A 24,068-nucleotide genomic window follows, 5' to 3' on the forward strand; every position below is an offset into this window, starting at 1 on the left:
GGAGGGGCAACGGAAGCTTCCAGCAAATGCTCTAAGGCGTGTTCCCGCCACAGCCGTTAGCATCAGTTCCCAGATGTCATAAATTTAGTTCTTTCACCAAGCTCGTTCTTTGCTCTCTGGAAGAAGGCAGGAATGTGTAAAACACAAAGATGAGGTGGTATCGCAAAATACATATTTAATAACCACTCTCAAGGATGATGACAAAAACTGCCTATTCGCAAAAAATAAATAAAAGCAATCTAAATGGAATAATTTACTGTCTGGCTTAGAGGAAACTTTAAATGCTTTGGAGATAACAGTCTTGTTTCTATCAGAAAGTGTCTGGTCAGACGTGGAGGGAACCACGTGGGAAAGCGTCTCTGTGAAGCGAGAGGAGAATTGCACGCTGCCGGGTGAGGCCGCGTGGGTCTGGACTCGCAGAGTCCTGGCCAAATGCGTTCAGCATCGGAGGCCACGCCCCCCATCTGCTACTCATCTACTGATGCTCCTAAGTGAGAATTGGTTTCTTGGATGGAGCAATTAAAGGCAGGGAATCAACAGACTAGTCAGTCAATTAAACTACCAATCCTGCCAGAAAGGGATGGATTTTAATGCCCAAGCATGGGAGCTGACTGTTTTGTAATAAACCCATTTAGGCAATTACAAAAATAAAAACGTCATCCAGGAGTTCATATTTAGAAAGACAGAAAGCAGATGTGGCAGTAGTCCTGTTTTGTTTAGCTACACTGCTCCAGCTTAGGAGGGAATGTGTTCAATAAGCTAACCTGACGGTTCACCCCAGACACCGCCGATTTTCTATTATCTAGGTCAAGCATGCTGTTCTGTGCCATCGGTTGATACAAAAGCCAACAGATTCCATTGAAAGGAGGCAGGAACAAATTCCTTCTGAAACGTACGTGAGTATTCTGTGAGAGGAAAATGAGGTAGCATGTACGGTCACAGGGATACTTACATACTTGGTTTCTCGGCCAGCTGCTCTTGGAACAGTTGTCGGAGTCTGTATGAAAAAAAATATATGTATATGTGTATATATGCTTGTAGTTCTGAAATCTAGCAAATTGGAAGAACATTAGCTTCTAAAACAAGTGTTCACTTCTTTCCTCTACTGAGACTCTCTTCCACACTTCCTAGTATCCTCTTCTTTCTATGAAAAACTCCTTTTTACCTTGGAAGATGAGCTCCTTGGATCAGATCAGAGTATTTGCTGTTATCTGCGGGTTTCTGATCCTTTCCCCTTATTTATTGCTGATGTGACCTCAACGTTCAGACTGCTTTCTTCATCAAGTTTCTCCCATAATTGCAGTGCCTCCTTCAAAATCCACAGAGAAATCTCCGCTCTTTCGGTGCTCCTCCTGGTCAGGGCTCACAGCTATTTTTATCCCCTCTACTTCAATCACACACTTCAAAGGCCTTCTTGGACCACACAAATGGCAGAGAGAACCTTTGAAATCTGACTTTCAAATTCCCCCGTCTCCTACCTCCACCCCTCCCCGCCTGTCCCTGGTACCCCTGCCTCTGCCTCACGGACTTCCAGACACTCCCTCGTCCCCGTTGACCCTCGCTTCCTTATACTGGACAGCCCCCACCTCATACTTCCGCTTTGCTTGCATCTTCTCTGCTTGTAACAAAGTCATTTGCAAGAAAAGAAAACCCCAGGTGGCCTTCACCATCCGCCTTTTCTGTCTTTGTACCTGAGATGCGCGCCCCCTCTGGAGAAGCTCTCCACTGCACGCGTGGGTTCGGTTCGTTTTAACCCTGGTGGTGCTCAGCTTTGAGCATTCAACGGTGCCCGTTACGCTTCCCAGGTAAACCCACTTTTCTGAGATGGCACGGCTATTTGTTTCATTCAGACATTCAACAAACATTCAGTGTGACAGACCCGGCGTCCACCCTGAGGTGAGCCGGTAAACACAGAAGCAAAGCCATCCTGCACTCAGGGAGCTTATAGTCTAAAACACACTAAAACAGTCAGCATATTATCTAGGGCATAAATGCAATGCTCAACAGTAGACAACAGAGTCTTCCAGCGTCTCTTTCCTCTGCTCATTACCAATACCGTGCACTATGCAAGCACGGAGAGGCTGCCGAGGCCGGGAGAGCTCAGGGATTGTGTTTCAAACATGAAGGTCCGCGTAGTAAAGGAGATTTTTGAGCACAGATTTACACAGCTGAGGGAGGCCTGCTTCTCTCCCCGCTCCAGGGCTGTTTCAACAAAACACCACACACAGGGCGGCTTAGCAGCTATAGAAATGTGTGTCTCCCAGCCCCGGAGACAGAGATACAAGGCACTGGCAGGTTCGGTGTGCGATGTGGCCATTTTCCGGCTCCCAGGGGGCACCTCGTGCTACTTCTTGACACGGGTGGCGGGGGTGGTCTCGTCCTTTATGTCTATAACAACTTCATCCTCACACTTTGTCACTGTTAACAGCGCCATCTTCTAATACCTCATCAGTGGCCATCCAACTTCTAAACTGAGTCCTGATGGCAAAGTTTGCCTATGAAGATGTGACTCAGAGACCTCCTGGAGTCCTAGTCTACAGGACTTCTCTCAGCATCTCCTGTTCCTCTGCACCATCCGTACCGCCCGCCAGGGCAGCGACCTGACCTCGCCATTAGCAGCCTCAAGAGAGGAAAACACAGAGTGCTTCCTGAATCCTACATGCACCTCCGTTTCGCTCTGCTTCTCAAGTCAGCATTGGCCAGCAGTGCTTCCTGACTTCATTCTCTGGGTTTCGACTGCTTTCTCCTACATACCCTTCTACTGTCCTTCTTCTACATATCATCTGCCTTCTCAGAACACTTGGCAGGATTAGAGAAGAGGAGGAAAAGGAAGGAGGCAGGGAGTCAAAGCAGAAACTGCCAAGATAAAAGAAGGAAAAAACAAAGAAATCCTCACGGATCGTGTCCCCAAGCCCTTTGGTTTGAGGAGAGGAAGGGGACTGCATGGCTTTCTACGGACTCTGCCACTGAGTGTCAGCAGTGAGAGCCGATCCGCAGCTGACAGACAAGGCGCAGAAGCGAAGGGAGGTGGAGGCGGCCAGGGCCAGCCCGGGTGGGCAGCGAGCTGCAGGGCCCCGGGTTGGTCCTGGGAAGCATCTTCCTTTAAGAAGTATGGGAACCACACCAGAATCGTCCAAGCCTTGAGCCAAGGTCGCATGACCTGCCACTCCATGCACGGCACCTAAGAACAGGAAGCTAGATGATATGCCTTAAAAATGCTCGAGCTTCCACGAGAAAATAGCGGAAAACAGGCAAACAGAATCAAAGGAAACACCCTTGCCATTCTGTCCTTCAAGAAAAATGGAATCAGATATCCACACTAGGGCTTGTGTAAAAATAGCCTTAACATCCGCCTGGCAGCAGATCTAAGCGAGAGGTCACCTGCCCGTCTGCCAGGCAAGGGGTAGGTGCATGTGCGATGGTTCGAGCACAGGGATACTGTCACAGCCAGGACGGCCACGTCCACACAGCACAGGTCTCCGGGACTCTCTACTACATGACCTGCGTCTACAACGTTCAGCTGTCACTCTCGTTCGAGACAGGGTCTCCCTGGGTAGCTCAGACTGGCTTGCAACTCGTAAGTCTAACGGCTCAACACCCAGACTGCTGGGATTGTAGGTGTGTGAGACCACGCTTGGCTATTTATATGTTATTCTTGAAAAGGGAGGGGAAAAAAAAACACAGAAAAGAAAAAAAGTCAATGGCTTCTCAGTGCTGGGAGAGGCAGGGGACCAGTCACCACTGGGCCCCGGGACCTATCCACGGGAGGAGACACTTGGCCCTGGGATCTATCCACGGGAGGAGACACTTGGCCCTGGGATCTATCCACAGGAGGAGACACTTGGCCCCGGGACCTATCCACGGGAGGAGACACTTGGCATCTTGCATGTGCTGTGTGTTTTTGTCAAATTTTACAGGGCTGAAAAAGGAAAAAGAGGGTAACTTCTATAGTGGTTATAGTGGTTATATTATACCTCAGCCAACTGGAGCTTAAAATCAAAACCAAATAAGCTATGAGGATTATTATACAGGGCTGAAAACAGAAGAGTCATAGGACAAATTCCTACACTAAAATTTCAGATCACATAATCATCTCCAAGTGATAAAGTAAAAGTACAAAGAATAAGAGACATGGAATACAGAATCAAAATGGACAAAGCTAGTTCTGTAAACGTCTCAGAGGGAAATGACTGGAAATTTTTCAGGAAAAGATGAAAAGGAACAGCTAGACACCATACAGAATACATCGGCAATGCCACTCATAGAGCTGAAGCTCTAGGAACTTACAAATCCACGATGGAAATGACCATTCCAGCAGAAGAACAAATACATGTTCACAAAATGCTGCATAGGTATCTCGCTCAAGAAAGAGATCCTAGGAAAATGTGGACAAGAGAAGCTCTACCATTTACGTTCAGAATTAACTTTCAATGACAGGACAAAACTAAAATACTCTCATAAACATGGATCACAAAATCTCCACAAATAGATGCTTCTGATCCTAGCTCTTCAGGAGTCTGAGATCTGAAGATTGCAATTACATCCAAACCAGCCTAGACAGGAAAGTCCATGAGACTCTTACCCCAAGTAACCACACAAAAAAAGCCAGGCGTGCAGCTGTGGCTCAAGTGGTAGAACCCTAGTCTTGGGGGTGGGGGGGGAATGTAAGCAACAATGCCCAGGGCCTGAGTTTAAGCCCCAGTACACACACACACACACACACACACACACACACACACACACACACACACACACACACACACACACACACACACACACACACACACACACTCACATACACACACAAAGACTCCCCACTTGTGGTAGAAAAAGTAATAAAGTATTGAGCTTCCTCAAAAAACTAAAACTAGAACTGCAGCATGATCCAGTACCCCTTTGTTGTTTATCTACTCAACGAATGTTGAAAATAGCCTGGGTCTCTGTTACCACTGCATTATTTGGAGTGCTAGCATATGGAACCAACCTAAACATCCTTTAACAAATAGACTGACAGAGAAAATGTAGTAAACACACAACAGAATGCTCTCCAGTCATGAAATCGAATTGTAACAACTTGGATGAACCAAAAGCGTATTAGGTGAGAGAGGTCAAATGTGAAATAAGTCACTGCATGTAAGAAAGAATGGACAAACAGTGTAGAGTTCAGTAATACTCCAACAATCCAACCCATTAAGGGTCTCTCTCTAAGCCAAAGGAGGATAAAACAAATCCAGCCAGTAAAACAAAGAAGTAGTACAGATATAACACCTATATTAAAGCTATCAGACTGGGGCTATGTTAGTGTAGTTCGTTTTCTGCCTTTGTAATTCTAAGAAGCCATAACTACATTCATTGCAAAGCTATGGTTTGAGATCAGTATCAGTCACAAGCGCCAAATGAAAAGCCATGAAGCAGCAACATCCAGCATGAAGTCTAGTATGCTGGCACAGTCCAACTTTTCCCAAGCTGCTCTCCAGTTTTCACATCCCCAAGAGCTTGAACTTGACCTACAGAAAAAGATCTCACTGTTTCTGCATGTGGATACTCATTCCTCTTATATACTTACATGTAAGCACACTAAAACCAAAGTTTCAACTAACACACTACTATCTGTTTACTGGTTACTAACTAGTTAGTTCATTCCCCAATCTATTATATAGCACCTCAATTCACCATCAACTAAATCTTATGGTTCAATAAATTGTATTAAATATATACATACTTTGATTGTTTCAGAACCCAACATTATCTTTAGAGACTTTGAAGGAGAATCAGGAGAATGCTGGAAAACAAAGGAGGGAAGGAGAGAAAAGGACAGGCCTGTGAGGAATTGTGCAACACAGAGGGAAGCGAGGAGGAGCGAAGCAAATGTTTTGGCGGCGCATTCTAGACTACGGCATTACCATAGACAAGGAATCCCGTAAGACCTTATCGATGGCAGCACAGACTGCTTCCGTTTGCTGCCTCAGCTGTGCGGGAGAACACAACTGGAAGAGGGGAGACCAGGTGCGGGTTAGCAAGGAGTTTCCCGCCTGCAGGCCCGACGCAGAGCCAGCTACAGTCACCCCTCTGCAGGAGGTCATCCCTCCGCAGGCAGGAAGTCATCCCTCCACAGGCAGGAAGTCATCCCTCCACAGGCAGGAAGTCATCCCTCCACAGTCAGGAAGTCATCCCTCTGCAGGAAGTCAGTCATCCCTCCACAGGCAGGAAGTCATCCCTCTGCAGGCAGGAAGTCATCCCTCCACAGGAAGTCATCCCTCCACAGGAAGTCATCCCTCCACAGGCAGGAAGTCATCCCTCCCTCCGCAGGAAGTCATCCCTCCACAGGCAGGAAGTCATCCCTGCACAGGAAGTCATCCCTCCACAGGCAGGAAGTCATCCCTCCACAGGAAGTCATCCCTCCACAGGAAGTCATCCCTCCACAGAAAGCTGGCCTAACATGCAGTCATCCCTCCACAGGAAGTCATCCCTCCACAGGCACCTGGCCTAAAGTACTGTCATCCCTCCACAGGAAGTCATCCCTCCACAGGCACCTGGCCTAAAGTACTGTCATCCCTCCACAGGAAGTCATCCCTCCACAGGCACCTGGCCTAAAGTACTGTCATCCCTCCACAGGAAGTCATCCCTCCACAGGAACCTGGCCTAAGGTCCAGTCACCCCTCCACAGGAAGTCATCCCTCCACAGGAAGTCATCCCTCCACAGGAAGTCATCCCTCCGCAGGAAGTCATCCCTCCACAGGAAGTCATCCCTCCGCAGGAAGTCATCCCTCCACAGGAAGTCATCCCTCCACAGGCACCTGGCCTAATGTGCAGTCATCCCCCTACAGGAAGTCACCCCTCCACAGGAAGTCATCCCTGCACAGGAAGTCATCCCTCCACAGGCAGGAAGGCCTAAAGTGCAGTCATCCCTCCACAGGAAGTGAAGTCACCCCTCCACAGGAAGTGAAGTTATCCCTCCACAGGAAGTGACATCATACCTCCACAGGAAGGCCTAACACGCTGTCCTTGGAGACATTCTCGGTCCTGATTGGTTCATCCAGCGCCTGGTGATAAATGAAATAGTTCTCATTGAGGCTTCCACTCAAACACCAGGGTAGGAGAAAAGTCTTTATTTTTAAAAAAAAAGTCCCATATATCTCAATGTTAAAAAGTCCTGTATATCTCAAGGGAAACAAGTTTCTTGAATCGTTTGGGAGTGATCTCTGCCTTGAGGCATTCCTCACACTTGTCAGATCATTTGCCTGAAGGCATTTCCCACACTGGTCCAGTTTCCCTGTGAACCATCTCTAATATAAACTGATGCAATGATATAAATTGATGTCAACTGATACCACGAAGGAGATTCTATTTTGGTTTACTTTTGTCCAACATTTTCTATGTCACTTTATTCCACTGTGATTTAATCAAATTTGGAGCTTTCTTTTGCAATTAAATTACATTTTAATCTGTCTGCTGTGACTACAGTAATGTTTAAAGGTTCACCAGATTCCTCATTGTCTTAGGCACCATTACTCAACATTTACTTGGCCTAAATAATTCAGATGTGAGTTTGTGACTAATTCTTAGTGCGTGCCATCAAAAGTGATGTAAAACTTCTGGTGCAAGTCAGTCAAGAATGGGCATAGTACCAACATATCAAACCCCCTGTGCAATTACCACATACACACATGAAATAATGACAGGAAAGCAAACGTGATTCTGGTGCAGGTGAGAACCAATGGGTAGTGCTGAAGGGAGAGGGTGAACGAGAGTGGATATACGCCAAGTGCTTAGCACGCGTATGAAATGGAGCACTGAGGCTTGTGGAAATGCTTGTAGGCATCTGGGAGGGAGGATGAGAGGAGGTGTGTCTGATCAGTAGGCATGCGTGCATGGCCCAATGCAACTCCCTTGCACAGCTAATATATACTCTCATGAAAAAATGCAAAAGCAGAATGAATAGGTTTGCATCATTCGCTCTACTTGCCTCTCCCCTTCTTTCCCCTTCCCCCCCCCCCCCAGCATCTGTTTCCTGTCTTTGGGCCTCAGTGACTCCTGATAAATTATTAGCTGTCTGTGGATGCTGCTGCTCTCCACGCAGCTGTGGCTTCCTGCTGCCATTTCCAAACTCTTCTCTCCCCACTCAGGTTTTGGGCAGCTGGTTTTGTCCCCAGGCATGGATACCTTTGTATCCAGCTCCCTGGGATGAGCTGAGCTTTCGGAAACCACATACATTTATATCTTTCACCAACTCTGGATAAACCTCAACCCTTTGCTCCTGGAGTAATCTGTCATTCTGTTTGCTCTCTCCTGTCTTCCCGAGACTATTTTGTCTCTCTGCTCTACCCAAAACTCCAGGAACATTGTTATATGTTCCCATGAGACACTGAAGCTCCAGCCAACGATTTGATGCTTTCCCTCCTAGTTTTTAAATCAGGTGATTTCCATTCATCTATCATTAATGTCTCTGACTCATTTGTATCTAAACTTTTCTCTAAAATAGACCCAGTGGGGGTTTTCTTAGTTTCAACATTTGTTTCTCTCAATAAGGATCACATACAATGAACACATAGTTTTCAGTTCTAGTGTACAGTCTCAATTGTTCTGCTGCCAACCCCTACGTGTTACTACACTGCAAACCATGCTTCTGTTTGTGTCCTCAGGCTGTTCAAGGCAGTTCAAAATTCCCAGACAGCTAATGGCAACATCTGTGGCACCTTAGAGTGGATCTCTGAGACCCCTTGGGATGCCTATAAATTTTTATTAATTAAAAGTGATGATCGATCATAAAGACTCCAGATTGTATTATGATCCCATGAAGAATTTATATATACATATATATATATATATATATTAGTATGCATTTAATTTGGCCCCAACTCTGTTTCCCTAAAGGTAGGCAGAAGCTGAAATCTCTGTCCAGTTTCTTCATGTTGTGCTGAGTTCACGGACACAGGTAATATTCAGTACTCATCGGGAGACTTGCACGGAGTTTATGAGCAACATTACTTGCGTTCCTTCTGTCCCTTGTCCTGGCTGTCCCCCTCAGGTCACAGTTTTGTGTGATCTCACAGGCTTTGCTGATTCCTCCTCAGTAAGTTAGTAGGAGTCCTGCCAAGCTGAGCTTCCTCAGAGTGAGTAAACAAGGGTCTGTTCTGAAGGTAAAACACCATAAAATCCAGAAGCCAGCACCATGACACGCCTGTCCTCTAGCCACTGGCTCTGCTGCCACCACTACCCCCCTCTCCCCCCTCCCTCCCCTCCTTCCCCCCCCCCCGCACCCTCCTAGCCAAGGATATCCATTTATCAGACTGGAACCCTCCATAACCGCTTGTTGCCTCTTGTGGTCATTTAAACTAAGTGATATCTATCGTTCTAGTACAGAGTATGCCCTAAATTAGCAACCAGGCTTTGTTAAATTTCTGAGACACATGGAGTTCTTAAAATACTTCCACTCCAGGGCATATTTAATCCGAGTATAGCTTAGCAGCTCTTGCTTTAAAAAATTAAACAGGGGCTGGGAAGGTGGCTCAGTGGTAGAGCACTTGCCTTGCATGCTCGAGGCCCTGGGTTCGATTCCTCAGCACCACATAAGCAAAAAGAAAAAAGCCGGAAGTGGCACTGTGGCTCAAGTGGTAGAGCGCTAGCCTTGAGCTGAAGAGCTGAGGGACAGCGCCCAGGCCCAGAGTTCAGGCCCCACGACCGGACCCAAAAAAAAAAAAAAAAAAATTAAACAGATGGTTTAGAATAGATTGACTTGACAACTGACGAACTAGAGCTAATCGCTGCTGTTCGACTTTTCTACCATAGTTCTTACCATGGTCAATGAAACAGCTATCCTTTGCTTTCTGCACTGAAGTAAAAGAAGTAACTCTTCTCACTTTCCATTTAATGGTTAATTGAATCATTAAGCTATTTTAGAATTTTGTCAGACACATATGCTTATAAATTAAATATTTCTTGAAAACAGCAACTAGAAATAAGCAGTCATTGACAAGGTTTTATTTAACCCTAGGCCTGATCTTATTCTTATAAGTACTTCTAAGGAAGTGAATAAAAATCTCAATTATCTTCAAGGAAAAAAATATTTTTTTCATGAAATAGTATTAATCAGTTGTGGGATAATAAAATGCATATAATTTGATGTCATGTACATATTCCTTCCTTCAATTTTCCTTTCCTTCAGTTATACATGAAGAAAAAACAATTCATTTAACTATTTTTCTATTACTGGGGGGGGCGGGGAGGGGAGAGAGGAAGGGGAGGGAAGAGAAAGGGCTTTAACCTTCTGTGACATAGGTAACAATCACACAGTGATTGTTGAGACTGACGTCTGTACCAGGGCAATTCATCTCCAGGCCCCAGTACGCTGTTGAAGGCACTGTAGCAGTCCATGGAGACTTGCAAGTAGGACAACATCTGATTGGTTTATAATCACTTGTATTTCCTCCTCCTGCCAGTCTGGGAAGAGATCGTCACTGGCAGGAGCTTAATCCAAAGACCCTGCAGCTACCACATTAAAATATGATAGTGTCCATTTATCTCTCCCTAGAAAGCCTTAGCTAAGACCTAAGCATAAAATGCTTCCCTCATAAATGTTCATGGGGCGGGGTGGGGAAGGATAAAGCTGTGGAATGGTCTAGAAACTTAAGTTCTGATGTCGACAATAAATTACACAACCAGAGAATCCGAAACCGTATGTCCCTGCCAACAAAATGTATGCTTTGGAAAATGATGGGTTCCATCCAGGGGTGGCTAGGGCTGCTACCGAGACAATAATGTTACGGCAGCCTAACCTCTCACTGCAAGAGATGCCTGCATTTCCATTTGCACAAAGTCTCTTTTTAAACATAGCTATATAGCCAGATACCGGTGGCTCACATCTGTGATGCTAGCTACTCAGGAGGCTGAGATCTGAGGATCACAGGTCAAAGCCAGCCCAAGCAGGAAAAGTCCATGAGACTCTTACCTCCAATAAACTACCAAAAAAATCTGGAAGTGGAGCTGTGGCTCAAATGGTAGAGCACTAACTAGCCTTGAGAACAAAAGTCAGGGACAGCACTCAACCCCTGAGTTCAATCAAGCTCCAGGACTGGCACACGCACGCGCGCACGGATACACACATGTACATGCACATGCATGTGTTCACACACACAGAGTTAAATATTCAAAAAGTAATTCCAACTTTGTGTTAATCATACAATATGCTCTAGAGGAAAATTTGCCATCAGCGATCCACTATGGCTACAATCTATCTGGAAAGAGTCAGGACTTGAATTACTTATGAGAATTCAATATCCAAGGCATTCTGTGGTATGAATGGTACCCGTAGCTGACAGCAAGACTGCAGGAAGAACCCGCCTGTGCTCTGTACGATGTCAGATGGGCCTCGGTAAAGCCCTGTGACAATGCTGATTTATCCCCCAACTAGATGAGCTTCTGAGGACTAGAGTCCCAAGTTCCCCGCCCAGCTCAGAAATAAACCCCTTGATTTCAATGGCATGGGATGGGTTCTACCACAGAAACAAAGGGCTAAATTGATAGGATTATTTTTAGAAATCTACAACACTGAAAGAAGCAATACAACATCAATGAAGAAATGTGGCTAAAACTGAACTCAGAAAACCTTTAGATGAGGTTTTATGCTCATCTAAAATGTTTACAAAGTTTCAGTTGAAGAAATTGAAAAAAAAAAGAAAGAGGAAATTACATAGAATCACACAAAGGATCTGAAGAAGAAAACCTTTATATTATATTTTGTGACTTTTAGTAACCAAGTATTTATGATCCTGAGACAATTAATCTGTGCCAAAACACTCTCACCTATATTATTGCTCATATATAATCCATTTCTATACTGCTGATTATAGGTAATCCTGCTTAAAATAACATTATTTTAACTTAGCTATGATGATATTTACCTTTAGTTGTACCAAAATGAACATAATTTTCCTATTTAAAACCGGAAGCACAAGTCTATACTATTTAAACCTGTCAAGATTGACTAGTTATTCTACCACACACCCTTATCAAGTGGGGTTACTAAGTTGGAAATTAAACTAATGAATTTTCATCTGTAATAGCTAACAGATTATAATCTTTTTATACCAGTGAAGGAGGAGGAAGAGGAGGAGGAGGAAGAGGAGGAGGAGGAGGAGGAGGAATAAAAAAGCTGGTAGACAGATTCTGAAACAAATGCTAATGTCCAGTCTTCTCACACACAGAAGACTTTCAGGAAGCACTAAGCATTGCTTTTGTAGCTGCAACGTTAACAGTGGGGCATCAGTGGGGTGGACAGGCAGGATGCCAGAGCAGGCTGGATCTCCTCGCTGTCTGGTGGCTGAGGGTTCTCCTGGAGCTGTGACGGGACCCGTGTGGCCGAGATATCCCGGAGCTGGTCACCGGATGTCACCAGCGCGTCTGGGCCATGGTGGCTCACTTGGATGGCTCTGGACAGGAGACCGGAGGCAGCGGAAGACGTGATGCTACCGCACCTCCTGACATGGCGCATCCTTTAGCAAGTGATAAAAGGTGGAGGAAGGAAGCTGGCACCCTCCTACAGGGACCTCAGGGAGAGAGGGCCGCCCCTTGGCACACTTCAACAAGCACAGCATGGATTCCAGATCACGTGCGGGTCACTGGGAATCATTGCCAGGAATACGCATTAAAGAAACGGGGTCCACATAATGCTCACCTACACCAGTCAGCACTTCCCACTAACCGTCACTGCGCTCTGTTTCCCAGATCACAATGAAAGAACAGGAACATAGCTTCACCCCTCGGCTGAAGAGCATTGCATTCTGATAAATGACCACAACAGTCTTGGAGGTGCTAAAACCACCCAGGGGAAAATGCACTAGGGATAAATAGTCTAAATAAATCACCATAAAAAGAGCACGGATAATTTTACAGCCTGAGTGACTGATTTCACTTTGACTCCAACAGGAACCCTGCATTTGGGTTTCACTTGAGCCTACATAAGGGGCTTACTGAGCTAGAAACGATCATTTATTTACCGAGTGAAGTAACATCCTGCGATTTTATAATTAACGGTGCATTTTAGTAGAAAAATAAAATTGCTAGAGCTGTGTAAGGCTCGGTGTGCAGGTGTGAGCCCGGCCTTCCTTCCTGTCCTCACAGGTGGGGTCCGTGGCTGGCGGGAATGGACTGTGGTACCACCTTGGACCCTCAGCTGTGGGGGCTGAGGGCTGCTCCACCCGTCAGGGTCAGCCAGTCAATGGCCCCCGCGGTGGAGCTGCTTCGGCACCCTGTTTCACCACGACTCTGGATGCACACGGACAGAGGTGGAAGTTTTTGAGTAGCACCTCTGTCTAAAATTCTCCCATCAAGGACCTATCCTTACCCAAGGCTAGCTCCCCACACTGCCTTCACCGGAGGCTAACCAGCACCTAGTTTATATCAAGCCTCCAAGAACAACTTCGGAGAGACTTCTACCAAGACCCTCTCATCTCACCAGCCTAAACTACCAACAGTGTGGAAATGTTAGAACACAGATTCTCCCAACCAAAGTCTGAGAACACATGACAAAGTGGACCTCAGCACCACTCCAATCACTCGGTGCGGCAGCCCGTACTAACCTTCTGTTCCAGGAGCAGTGTGTTTGTAGGGATGGCTGCAAAGGCCTTGTAGCTCGACGTGATCTTGTATGGCTAGAACGGACAACCAGAAAGCAAGAGTGAAGGTGAAACGGGGGAAGAGGAGGACACAGCTTCAGACAGTTCTACTGAGCTCAGCAATGCATCGTCTCACTGAAGAAAGAATTATGGCCTTTGAACAACTTGTTTCTGGGAAAACGTTAGTTCACCATGTTAACATTTCATTAGAATGAGATGCAGGAGCATGTCACAGCAAAAAATCAGCCTAGAAATGACAGGCAATCACATGCTACCCCGCCCCGCGCTTAAAAACATCCCTGGCCACCTAGTTATGTGGAAATTTCTCACGAGCCCCATTCTCTATCACGAGCACTAGTCTGGCTCTGCAACTCAAGGCTAGCGCTCTACCATTTGAGCCACAGCGCCACTTCCAGCTTTTTCTGCTTATGTGGTGCTGAGGAATCGAACCCAGGGCCTCATGCATGCGAGGCAAGCGCTCTACCACTGAGCCACCTTCCCAGCCACTGAGTGAAAGGTTTTGCTGCTTGATTCTCAAAGGAGTATCAATTATAGTACCCAAATTAAAAACAGTTTTAACTGAGTTATTTTTTACAGTGTCAACAAATTTATCTGAATTGTTGATAAATTATTGCATCATTCATAAAACCAAAGATTATAAAACATAAAATTTAACCATTTATTAAGCTTATTAGGGTTTGGTTTTTTTTGAACAAAGACTTTTGAAACAAAGTCTTGCCAAGCTGGCCTTGCATTCATGAACCGCTGTGTTTAGCTAAGCAGAGAGTTTGAACAAGCAGCAATGTAATCGACAGTCCTAAGACAAGTAATCCTAGTAGTGTAACTATAATGGAACAGGAGTGCAGGTCCCTGCCCTTCCTGCCTGTACCTCATCCTAATCCCCTGCACTTTATGAACATCTCTCTGGTAGTAATAAAGTAAATAAAAAGCACTATCCTGAGTGTTAAGGAGAGCTCAGAATAATCCAGTTTCGTGTCCAAGGGAAAGCAGTGAGCGGGAGGATGCCGCAGAATCAGGATAAATGCGGAATCAAAAGTCTGCTGTGATGCTGGGAATACTCTGGGTCTCTGGCGGGGCACCTCGGATGGCACCCTGGCTCCGGGCAGCCTCCTCCAGGCTCAGAGCTATGGGGAAATTGGCCCAGAGCTCCAGGCTGTCTCTGCTCCTCGGAAAACAAACCAAGAAAATAGGGTGGTCCAACAAAATTAAACCCTGCAGTTTGTGGATGTCATTAAAGTAACCTTCAATAAAGGCGTGACAAATCTAAGAGGCTTGCCTTTGTTTTCTATGAAGAAGTTGAAGAAATCTGAGTGTCAGGCCCTAGAAGCTAAACACATGCTGCTTTAGGCTTTTTGCATCTTCTCTCTGCCTACTGTGTTAGATATAGTGAAAAGAAATCAGCAAGCAAGGCCCCAGATGCCGGTTGATCAGACAAAGCTTGATCCTCCATTCCTTCAACTCAATACACTCACATTGGAACATGCATACATGTATTTGAACTCATGATCTTGAACCTCTGTGTGTGTGTGGGGGGGAGTTCTTTGAAAAGTCACTTCTTGAAGTGAGGCTGCCTGGCAGCCCTGTGGCAGTGCAAAGACCCCTGCACGACTCAGAAGCCGATGGCGCCCTGACAGCGGCGTGCACGGTCCTGAGGCCGGCCCGAGAGCCTCGCTGAGAGAGGGCAGCGGACGGCGCACTGCCCTGACCAGGACTGGGACAGACAGGGACCCTGGGACAAAACAGCAGCAGTCAGGAGTCCCCAGAAAGACACGAGACCGAATGAAGGGACGAACAAGATACCGAGAAAGGGAAAGAGGGAAAAGAAGCGAGAGGGCGTGCAGGACTGGAAACGGCAGCTGTTCCTTCCATTCACCGAACGACTGAGGACTGGGAAAGTTTGTTACACAGCCTATGACAAATACAGAGAAAGTCACTGTCCCTGCCTGCACTGATGGGCCCTGGCCAGGGCCGCTGTCACCACTGTCCAGTCGTCCCTGGCAGATGACTGCGAGCACCCATGACATCTGTGCGACCCTCTCTACACCCCCACCCTTGCTGGGCTCCAGCACGGAGGTGAAATCCAGTCATGGATCCACTCAACTCCCTCGAGGGCGTCCACCCTTCCTCAGCGTCAGACTCAGCCCCCAGAGTGGCCTGCAGAGACCTCGGGGTCCCCAGGGATGGCCACAGCCTCCGTGCCCACCCGCTGCCCGCGCCAGCCCGAGTCTGTTCGCTGTGCTCAGATCAAGCACTGCGCTTCAGGGCTGGTCCCATCGCTAGGGGCACTTTGCCTTCCCAGAGGAATAAATCCTAGCTAGCTACCGACACCAGGGGACAGCACCCTCCCCCTGTTCCCCAACCCAGCCACCCGCGCCCGTAACACAACGAGAACGGAGTTAGTGTCACTGTTCTACACAGGCCCCGGCTCTGTAAACGCACTGTGTAGCCAAGTGGCCCCAGGGCTCGGCGGACCACAGGCCGCTTTCATAGTTGGAAGAGATCTTCAGACCATTTCAGAGAACAGAAGACGGCACAAGAGCTAATGACCACTCCAGCGTCGACATGAAACAGCAAGCTATCTCTCACTAGAGAAAAAAAACTATTTTATAAGTGAAGGCACAAAATACCAGGAGCCCAAACACGACCCTCAGGGTAAATGGTGTATTTTACAGTTTTCCGAGGGGGAAGTGGGTGCATCAGGCAGCACTGACCAGCCCGGGAGAGGCTCCGCTTGTCTAAGGCTGAGTTTAGTCAACAAGATCAAATCCCAAAGAGACATCTGACATTAACATATCAATTATATACGACTAATCAGATTAAGAACCCTAACATTCCACCAGTGAAAGAGATACAGCAAATAGTCCCATGCCTAAATCTAACTCAGCACCTTCTACTGTTCCATTTTTTTTCAATATCAAAGGAGAGCAGAGCCCAGACTTGGAGCTGACATCCTTCAAGCTTTTTTGTCTTAACTTAATGACCATCTGTGTTTCAGAATCAGCCAGCGAGTGAGTACAGCAAGTCTACACCTGAAGCTCTTTGACTTCACAAATGCTGTGTTGGTGTTCATAGATTGGCAAGGCAAGAGACAACTCACAGACATAAATTCTTTGATAGCATGAAGTTTTTGTTCATTTCCTCTTCCCATTCTATAAATTAATCTCACCAATTGAAGTAAAAGAACCAAACAGCTAAAAGAAAATTGCGATTTCTCTCTCTCAGCATCAATTTTAATGATTTTTATACTCAAGATAGAATCCCTGAGAATTAGTTTATACTACAAAAAAGCAGGCTGTCTTCCTAACTGAGAAAGAAAGTATGACAAGAAACAAGGAAATAAAGGTGGGAAAGAACAGAATGTAGCAGGCAGAATTTGATCCACAAGAAGAAACATTTTTCTTGCTCAAAGGAATAGATCACTATTTTTACCAGTAGATGAACAATACTCAAGCTTATTTTAACTAACTCCAGAAATCGCTTCTATAAGAATGAATTTTCTTAACTGGAGAATAAAGAAATTAAATGGAAAAAAAGGAGCTAAGCAAGAACAAAAAGCCTTGAGTTCAATGATTCTGGAGTACAATAATTCTGCACACAAAACTTATAAATAATTTTACCAAGCTTTACAAAAAATGACTATTGGTAAATTCAGTAAGCACAAAGATATTGAAAATTTAATGAGTAGGTCATTTTATCCAAGTAGGCAGTAATTTTAAACATAATTATACAAAAAGTTAAACCGTGTCAATACCATCTGACTGGAAAGTTCAACATGCAAGGCTCCTCTCTGAAAATGCATTTTAATGACTGCAGTATTATATAAGATTTATTATATTATTATAAGAATCAAAAAGTGGGCTGAGAAGGTGGCTCAGCAGTAGAGCGCTTGCCTTGCATGCATGAGGCCCTGGGTTTGATTCCTCAGCACCACATAAGCAGAAAAAAGCCGGGAGTGGGCTGTGGCTCAAGTGGTAGAGCGCCAGCCTTGAGCTGAAGAGCTGAGGGACAGAGCCCAGGTCCAGAGTTCAAGCCCTGCGACTGACAAAAAAATAAAAAAATCAGAAAAAGACCAAAAAGTAAGGCTAAGTTGATATTTAACATGAGTCACTTCTTCACTGCTATAAGTTGTATAGAAAAGAACAGTTTCAAGACTTAGGAGACTTGAATTAATATCAATGCCAGTTTTGCAGTAGACACCTGAGTCACAAGTTATTCACTGTATTTCAGTTTTTTGGTAGACACAAAATGAGTATAACAACACTACAGCTCCCAGATGGCTGTAAGAAGCAACTACTATCACTGATTTCAATAACCATTTCCTATAACCATAAGCAGGGCCTGACTCACAGGAGGGGCTTCATATCTGTACTGACAATTAACACTGCCGTGACTCATCTCCCGGGAGAAGGCAAATCTCCCACACCTCCAGTGTCTGGGGTCATCTTCAGTATATTTCATCCATTTTTTCTTTTTTTATTTCTGAAATCCCAACCCCTTTTCTCATCACCAGGCTAAACCCCAAACATCTCCGGCAAACCCGATACTGGTAATAACTTCCCGCACCAGCCACATGCAGAATAACACCCTTGCTGTTCTGAACTCAGTCAGCTGCTGTCTTCTTTGTGACCTTAATCACAAAATCATAATGTTGTCTCTTCATGAGTTCTAGGCTACAGCTAGCCCTCCTTCCATGAGTTCTAGGCTCAGACAGCCATGGATCAAAAACCAGTTGGAAAAAAACGATGACAGTTCTGTGTACAGACATTTTGCTTACCCTTACTTTTTATGGCCTTTGGTTTGATTTGTTTTTTTTTGCCAGTCCTGGGGCTTGAACTCAGGACCTGGGCTCTGTCCGAGCTTTCTTTTGCTCAAAGGCTAGCATTCTACCACTTGAGCCATACAGTACCACTTCCAGCCTTTACTTTGTATGTGGTATTGAGGAATTGAACCATGGCTTCATGCATGCTAGGCAAGCACTCTACCACTAGGCCACATTCCTAGCCCTTACCCTTACTGTTTAAACTTCACAGAACAACGATTACATGTTGTTCACATTTTGGGGGGCATCCTGAATAAGTTAGACATGGTTTAAAGCACATGGAAGGACTGTGTACGTTTTATATGTATATAATCTTACGTAAGGGAGCTGCAGGTTTTGTTATCGAGATGGCCTTCCATCTATAGCAACCATTTGCTTATCTATGCAGCTGTATTTATTACTCATTTTGTTATTTATTTTTTTGGTTGTACTAGAGTTTGAACCCAGACCCTGTGCTTGCTGAGTTGTTGCTTCTACCATGTGGCATTTCTATCCCTGATCTTTCGCTAGTTTATAAGCACCAGTGGCCAGCATCTTTATAGCTTACCCTTGTTGTGTGTGCGCGCATGCATGTGTACGTGTTTGCATGTGTGCGTGTGTGTAATTTTTCTGCTGAATCACATGTGTTTTTCAAGATATAGAATTAGCTCTAATTTACAGTCTAAAACAATCATATCAACGCCAAGATAGCTAGTGTAGCATGAGCACACAGTAGGTGTTTAATACATGCCGTGTGGCTTGAATTGCTTCAAGCATCAAGACCACACGTGTCAGTTACTTCTTCAATGACACATTCAACATGTGAAGATGACACAAACAAACATTCTCTCCTCTGGTCCCCAGAGTTCAACAACTGTATCATTCCAACCCAAGGAGCTGCAAATCCCCACCTACTTCTAAATCCCACACCTTTCTACTCTAGTATATTCACACAATCGACTATCGGGGACTGAGGGTGGAGGTGGCTGGCAGCCCGGGAACCCAGCGGGGGCCACGCTCCCTTCCAGTGCTCTCCTCTCACAGGAGCAGAAGCTGTCTGCACGTCCGGCTCAAGGGACGGCTTCGCAGCTTGCAAAAGCCAACACCTCTCTTCCTCATTTCTATGTCTTTATGCCCAGCCTGTGGCATCTATGTTAAATCAAAGAACGTTCACCTATCAAGGAACTGTCTAGTCTCTTCTGCCCTACATGTACACAGCTCAGTCCACGTCCATCTCCATTTCAGAGTGTAGACTAATAAAGAATTCAACCTGTTGGAAGGAGAGGAGGTGGATCATTATCAATGAATGCGGGCAAGAGAAATGTGAGTTTTTCAAACTGGCCTGGCCGCATCCGGGCCTACATCTGTGACTTTATTTCCCTATCCACAGTGGCGGAGTCCCTGCGGTGAAGAGATCAGAAGCGCACCGTACTTCCGAATCAGCCCTGGGAGCCCTCGATGGAAGGGGGCAGCCTGGGAGGACGGAGGCCAAGGTTCACGGAAACAGACTTCTCCTCCGCCTCTCCATGCGCCCCCTTCCCTCCGTCCCCCCAGGAGCCGAACTCACTCCCCAGGGCTGATCTCCCCTGGAAAACAGCATTTCCTTCCCAAGCTCGGTGTAAGCATGCAGCATGCGCCATGCAAAACCACGAGCAGAGCAGAAGCCAATACCTGGGGTTTCTTATTCTCAGGGCCCGTGGCCGGAGCCGGCGCCCGAGGCGGCGCGGGCTTGGGGCCTCTCCACAGAGGGCCGGGCGCGGTGGGGCCGGGCCCTGGAGCCCTGGGGCCGCACACGGGGCCGGCGGGGCCCCCAGATTTTGAGGGCAGCGTGTGCAGAGCTGGAGCCCCGGGCGACCATGACGAACTGGGCCCGGTGGTGGGAGGAGGGGAACCCAGGCTGGGCGGAGAGGCAGAGGCAGAGCCAGGCCCGGCGCCAGGGGCCCGCGGGGTGGACGGCGCCTGCGATCTGTCCAGCAGGCCGGACAGGGCCGGGGAAGGGAGGACGGCCGTGTCTGGCGCGGGGAGCGCGGGGTCCAGACCGCAGGGAGGATGGGCGGGGCGCGGGGGCGTGGGCGCTGAGGCCGAGGGGCACGTGGGGAGGTCCTCGGGCTGCTCGGGATCCCGCGTGGGAGAAGGGAGCGCGGGCGAGGCGCGCGCCGCGGGGTCCCCAGGCCGGGGGTGCGGCGGGGAGGCGGGCGGGGTGCACCCCGGGGCCGGGAGAGGCGCGGGCTCCGCGTCCGCCGAGGCCAGGTCCCGACCAGGGGGTTGCGGGGTGCGCTCTGGAGGCAGGGCGCTCAGGGCAGAGCTGGAGAGGGACTTCCGGGGGGCGCGAGGCGCGGGCGGCCCCGGGGGGTGGAGGGTCAGCGTGGAGGAGCCCAGCGAGCCGGGGGAGAGGCTGGGGCAGGAGGCGGGCGAGCGCGGCCGGGGCTGCGCGGGGCCAGACCGCAGGATGGCGGTGAGCAGGGACAGCCGCGAGGGCGCCGCGCCCCGCGCCCCGGCCGCGCTCAGGCTCCCCGGGGAGGACACGCGGCTGGAGCCGGAGGCTGAGCCGGGGAGGGCGGCCGGGAAGGGCCGCGGGCTCGGGGACAGGGGGTGCGTGACGATCCGCACCGGGATGTACGAGGGCACCCCCGTGGCCGCCGTCGCCGCAGTCGTAGTGGGCGCGTGCGGGACCAGTCCCGGCGCGGGGACCCGGGACCCGGGGCGCTGCGTGGAATCGGGGTGCGGGAGCGCGGAGGAGGCTCCCCGGGGCGCGCGGGCCTCCCCGAGGGCGCTAGCGGGGACGGCTGCGGTCTGGTTAGTTGGAGAGACAGAGGCGGCGGCGGGCGCCCGGCGGGCCGGCTGCGCGCAGGCAGTGGGAGAAGCCAACTGGAGGAGAGAAACAGAGGGAGGCGTTACTGGCCAGCCAGGGCCCCGCGAGCAGCGTGGCGTCTCCACGATCACGCGCACTGACCCCCCAGTGCGCACCACGCGCGGTGTCTCCACGATCACGCACACTGACCCCCCAGTGCGCATCACGCGCGGTGTCTCCACGATCACGCGCACTGACCCCCCAGTGCGCACCACGCGCGGTGTCTCCACGATCACGCACACTGACCCCCCAGTGCGCACCACGCGCGGTGTCTCCACGATCACGCGCACTGACCCCCCAGTGCGCACCACGCGCGGTGTCTCCACGATCACGCGCACTGACCCCCCAGTGCGCACCACGCGCGGTGTCTCCACGATCACGCGCACCCACCCGCAGGCACGCATCCCGCGGTGGCGCCTTCTCTCCGCGATCCCGCGCCGACCCGCGGGCGCAGAGACCGGGCTCGCAGAGCTCCAGAGCAGGACGGCTGCGCCCAGGACGCGGGGCCGGAACAAACACCACAGCCTCCCTCCGCCTCCAGGGATCTCCTTCCAGTACCGTCCTCACCGTCCTCACCGAGCACCCAGTACTTCCGGTACCATCCTCCCTGACCACTCAGAACTTCCGGTACCGGTCCTCGCCAACCACCGTGAGTCAGGAAAGCCCAAAGTCCGCGTGGAAATTCCCGACTGGCTTCCCGACGTGCGCTGGCGCCGCCCGGGGGGGGGGGGGGGGGGCGTGAACCGGGCCGCGGCCCGACACCCAGCGCCTCCCCACCGCATCTGGCCGGGGAGAACAAGGCCCTGCTCTTTGTTAGGTTTTTAAAAAGAGGTGGCTGAGTAACAACTGCACCACGCACGTGGTATTCAGGTAAAGGGTAGGTTTATTCAGTAGACCTGCTGGGACCAGGCAAGGTTGGCACTCCACGTTGCTTGTGAAAGACCTGGGAAAGAGAGAGAGCTGGGAAAGAGAGGAAAGAAAGAAATGAGAGAGAAAAGAGCAGCGAGAGTGTGTCTGGGCCTGGGCTAGGCCTTATCTAGGGTATGGGCAGAGAAAGGTGTTGCCACATCAAATTCAGTTGTGACCTCAGAGGATGCAGATGTGACCTCTTCCAGGTGTCCCAGTTGCCTAGGTAACTGCAAGGAGGGTGGAGTCTGCTAGCCATCAAGGAGTGGACCTTACACTCTTGATCCACAGCCCATCCACATCTATCAGGGAGAACAGGGCCCTGCTCTTGACCCACAGCCCGTCCACATCTGGTCTGGAGAACAGGGCCCTGCTCTTGACCCACAGCCCATCTCCATCCGGTCTGGAGAACAGGGCCCTGCTCTTGATCCACAGCCCATCCACATCAGGCCGTCTCCAGAACGAAAACCAAGATGACAACACAAATGACTCGTGATGCTGAAGAGAACCCACTAGGAGCTAGGCCCCAAAAAGGCTGAGAGATGGGGAACTCAATGAACCCACACTCGACGCACATAGAGCACACGCGACGGAAACCCCCTGGTAGAATCAATATTTGCTAATAAAATCATTTGTCTCTTGTGCCATTAAAAATATCCCCCTGTGGAAAACTGAGAGAATGAGGGAAGGGGCAACATTACATAAGTCTTAACCCAACTGATGTAACTGTGACCCCTCTGTACATCACCTTTATAATAACAATAAGATTTAAATCTCCAAAATAATAAATGGCTCTAACGATTTTGAAGACTTTGCTGCAAAATTATTGACATTACTCTACAGGTCTGTTAGAGAAAATATAAGCAGGCATACCTAAATGACTTTGAGGACTATCAGCCATGTAAAATATTAATGTGTGTAAAGATATAGGTGTATATATTTACACATACATATTGCATTAGTCACCCAGCAGAAAATACACATGAAGCCAAGTTTCCTAAACTCTCGGCTTCTTTATAGTAAGAGGCTTTCTATCCTAGCAGATACAAAGACCTTCATGTCAAACAACAATCTCCAAAAAGACATTTGAAGCTGGCCAAGTCAAATATCTCTTCACAAACTTCGTAGTTTCTGGGCAAACTTATCCAGAATGTTCCTTTTCTATGTAAACTCGTGCATATTTGCAACACAAAATTTTTGCCCCATAAATAGATTTTGAATACATTCCCATAATCCAGAATATCAGAAAATCAGCGATAATGAAAAAAATCAAACCGAATTCAATCAAATTGAGGACAAAAATACTTAATAATTCCCTGGCACAAGTTTTACTTAGAAACAAGTCTGCTTGCTGGTATTTATATAACTGATTTATATGGTTGGGAAAATAGATTTAAGTCCAAATATTACTAATGAGGCAATTGTGATGCTTCTATTATTGCAAGAATGGGAACGTTTTATTTGGAGCTATGAGATGATCTGTGATAGGACTGGTCTCCAGCGTTTAAAAGAAGCCATTTTCTTGTGGTTAATAGTATAGTCGGGACACTTTTGGCTTAAAGTTGTGCATGTTTCACCACAGTAAGTGTTTTCTCCTTGTTTCCCTGGTCAGTCTCTCACAGTGTAACAGAAGCCACCTTAAAACTGTGCCCTGCTGTACCTACGACAGCTGTGCTTGGAAAAGAACTTCATAAATTAATACCAATAGCTACAAAAGTCCCATTGCCTGTGAATCATATTCTCGACAAATAACTTCATCGTATTTAACGATTCATCTTGTTTACCCAGTTGCCACTATGCCAAAACTGTGTAAATTCATATTTTTAAGACAAAGCCTATCCCTTCCAACTTCTTTAGGTCAATGGATCTTAATTACCAA

General features: G+C 48.0%; 1 protein-coding gene across 8 annotated transcripts in view; it reads right to left on the bottom strand.

Annotated features, from left to right (window-relative positions):
• The window catches only part of Mlip (muscular LMNA interacting protein), a 139,431-nt gene that overhangs the window by 50,836 nt on the left and 64,527 nt on the right, over nucleotides 1-24,068 (bottom strand). For 5 of the 8 annotated variants that reach the window (XM_070017280.1, XM_070017274.1, XM_070017279.1 and 2 more), the window contains 6 exons: nucleotides 20,104-21,300; nucleotides 13,578-13,649; nucleotides 6,978-7,043; nucleotides 5,904-5,987; nucleotides 5,723-5,782; nucleotides 953-997 (listed from right to left, as the gene is read on the bottom strand). In XM_070017280.1, coding sequence (XP_069873381.1) covers nucleotides 953-997; nucleotides 5,723-5,782; nucleotides 5,904-5,987; nucleotides 6,978-7,043; nucleotides 13,578-13,649; nucleotides 20,104-21,300 — 1,524 coding nt within the window. The remainder of the gene's footprint in view (nucleotides 1-952; nucleotides 998-5,722; nucleotides 5,783-5,903; nucleotides 5,988-6,977; nucleotides 7,044-13,577; nucleotides 13,650-20,103; nucleotides 21,301-24,068) is intronic. The other 3 variants (XM_070017275.1, XM_070017277.1, XM_070017278.1) reach the window with 3 other exon arrangements.

Source organism: Dipodomys merriami, unplaced genomic scaffold (assembly GCF_024711535.1).
Source record: "Dipodomys merriami isolate MVZ:Mamm:240054 unplaced genomic scaffold, mDipMer1.0.p SCAF_122, whole genome shotgun sequence".
In the NCBI taxonomy this organism is placed as follows: Eukaryota; Metazoa; Chordata; class Mammalia; order Rodentia; family Heteromyidae; genus Dipodomys; species Dipodomys merriami.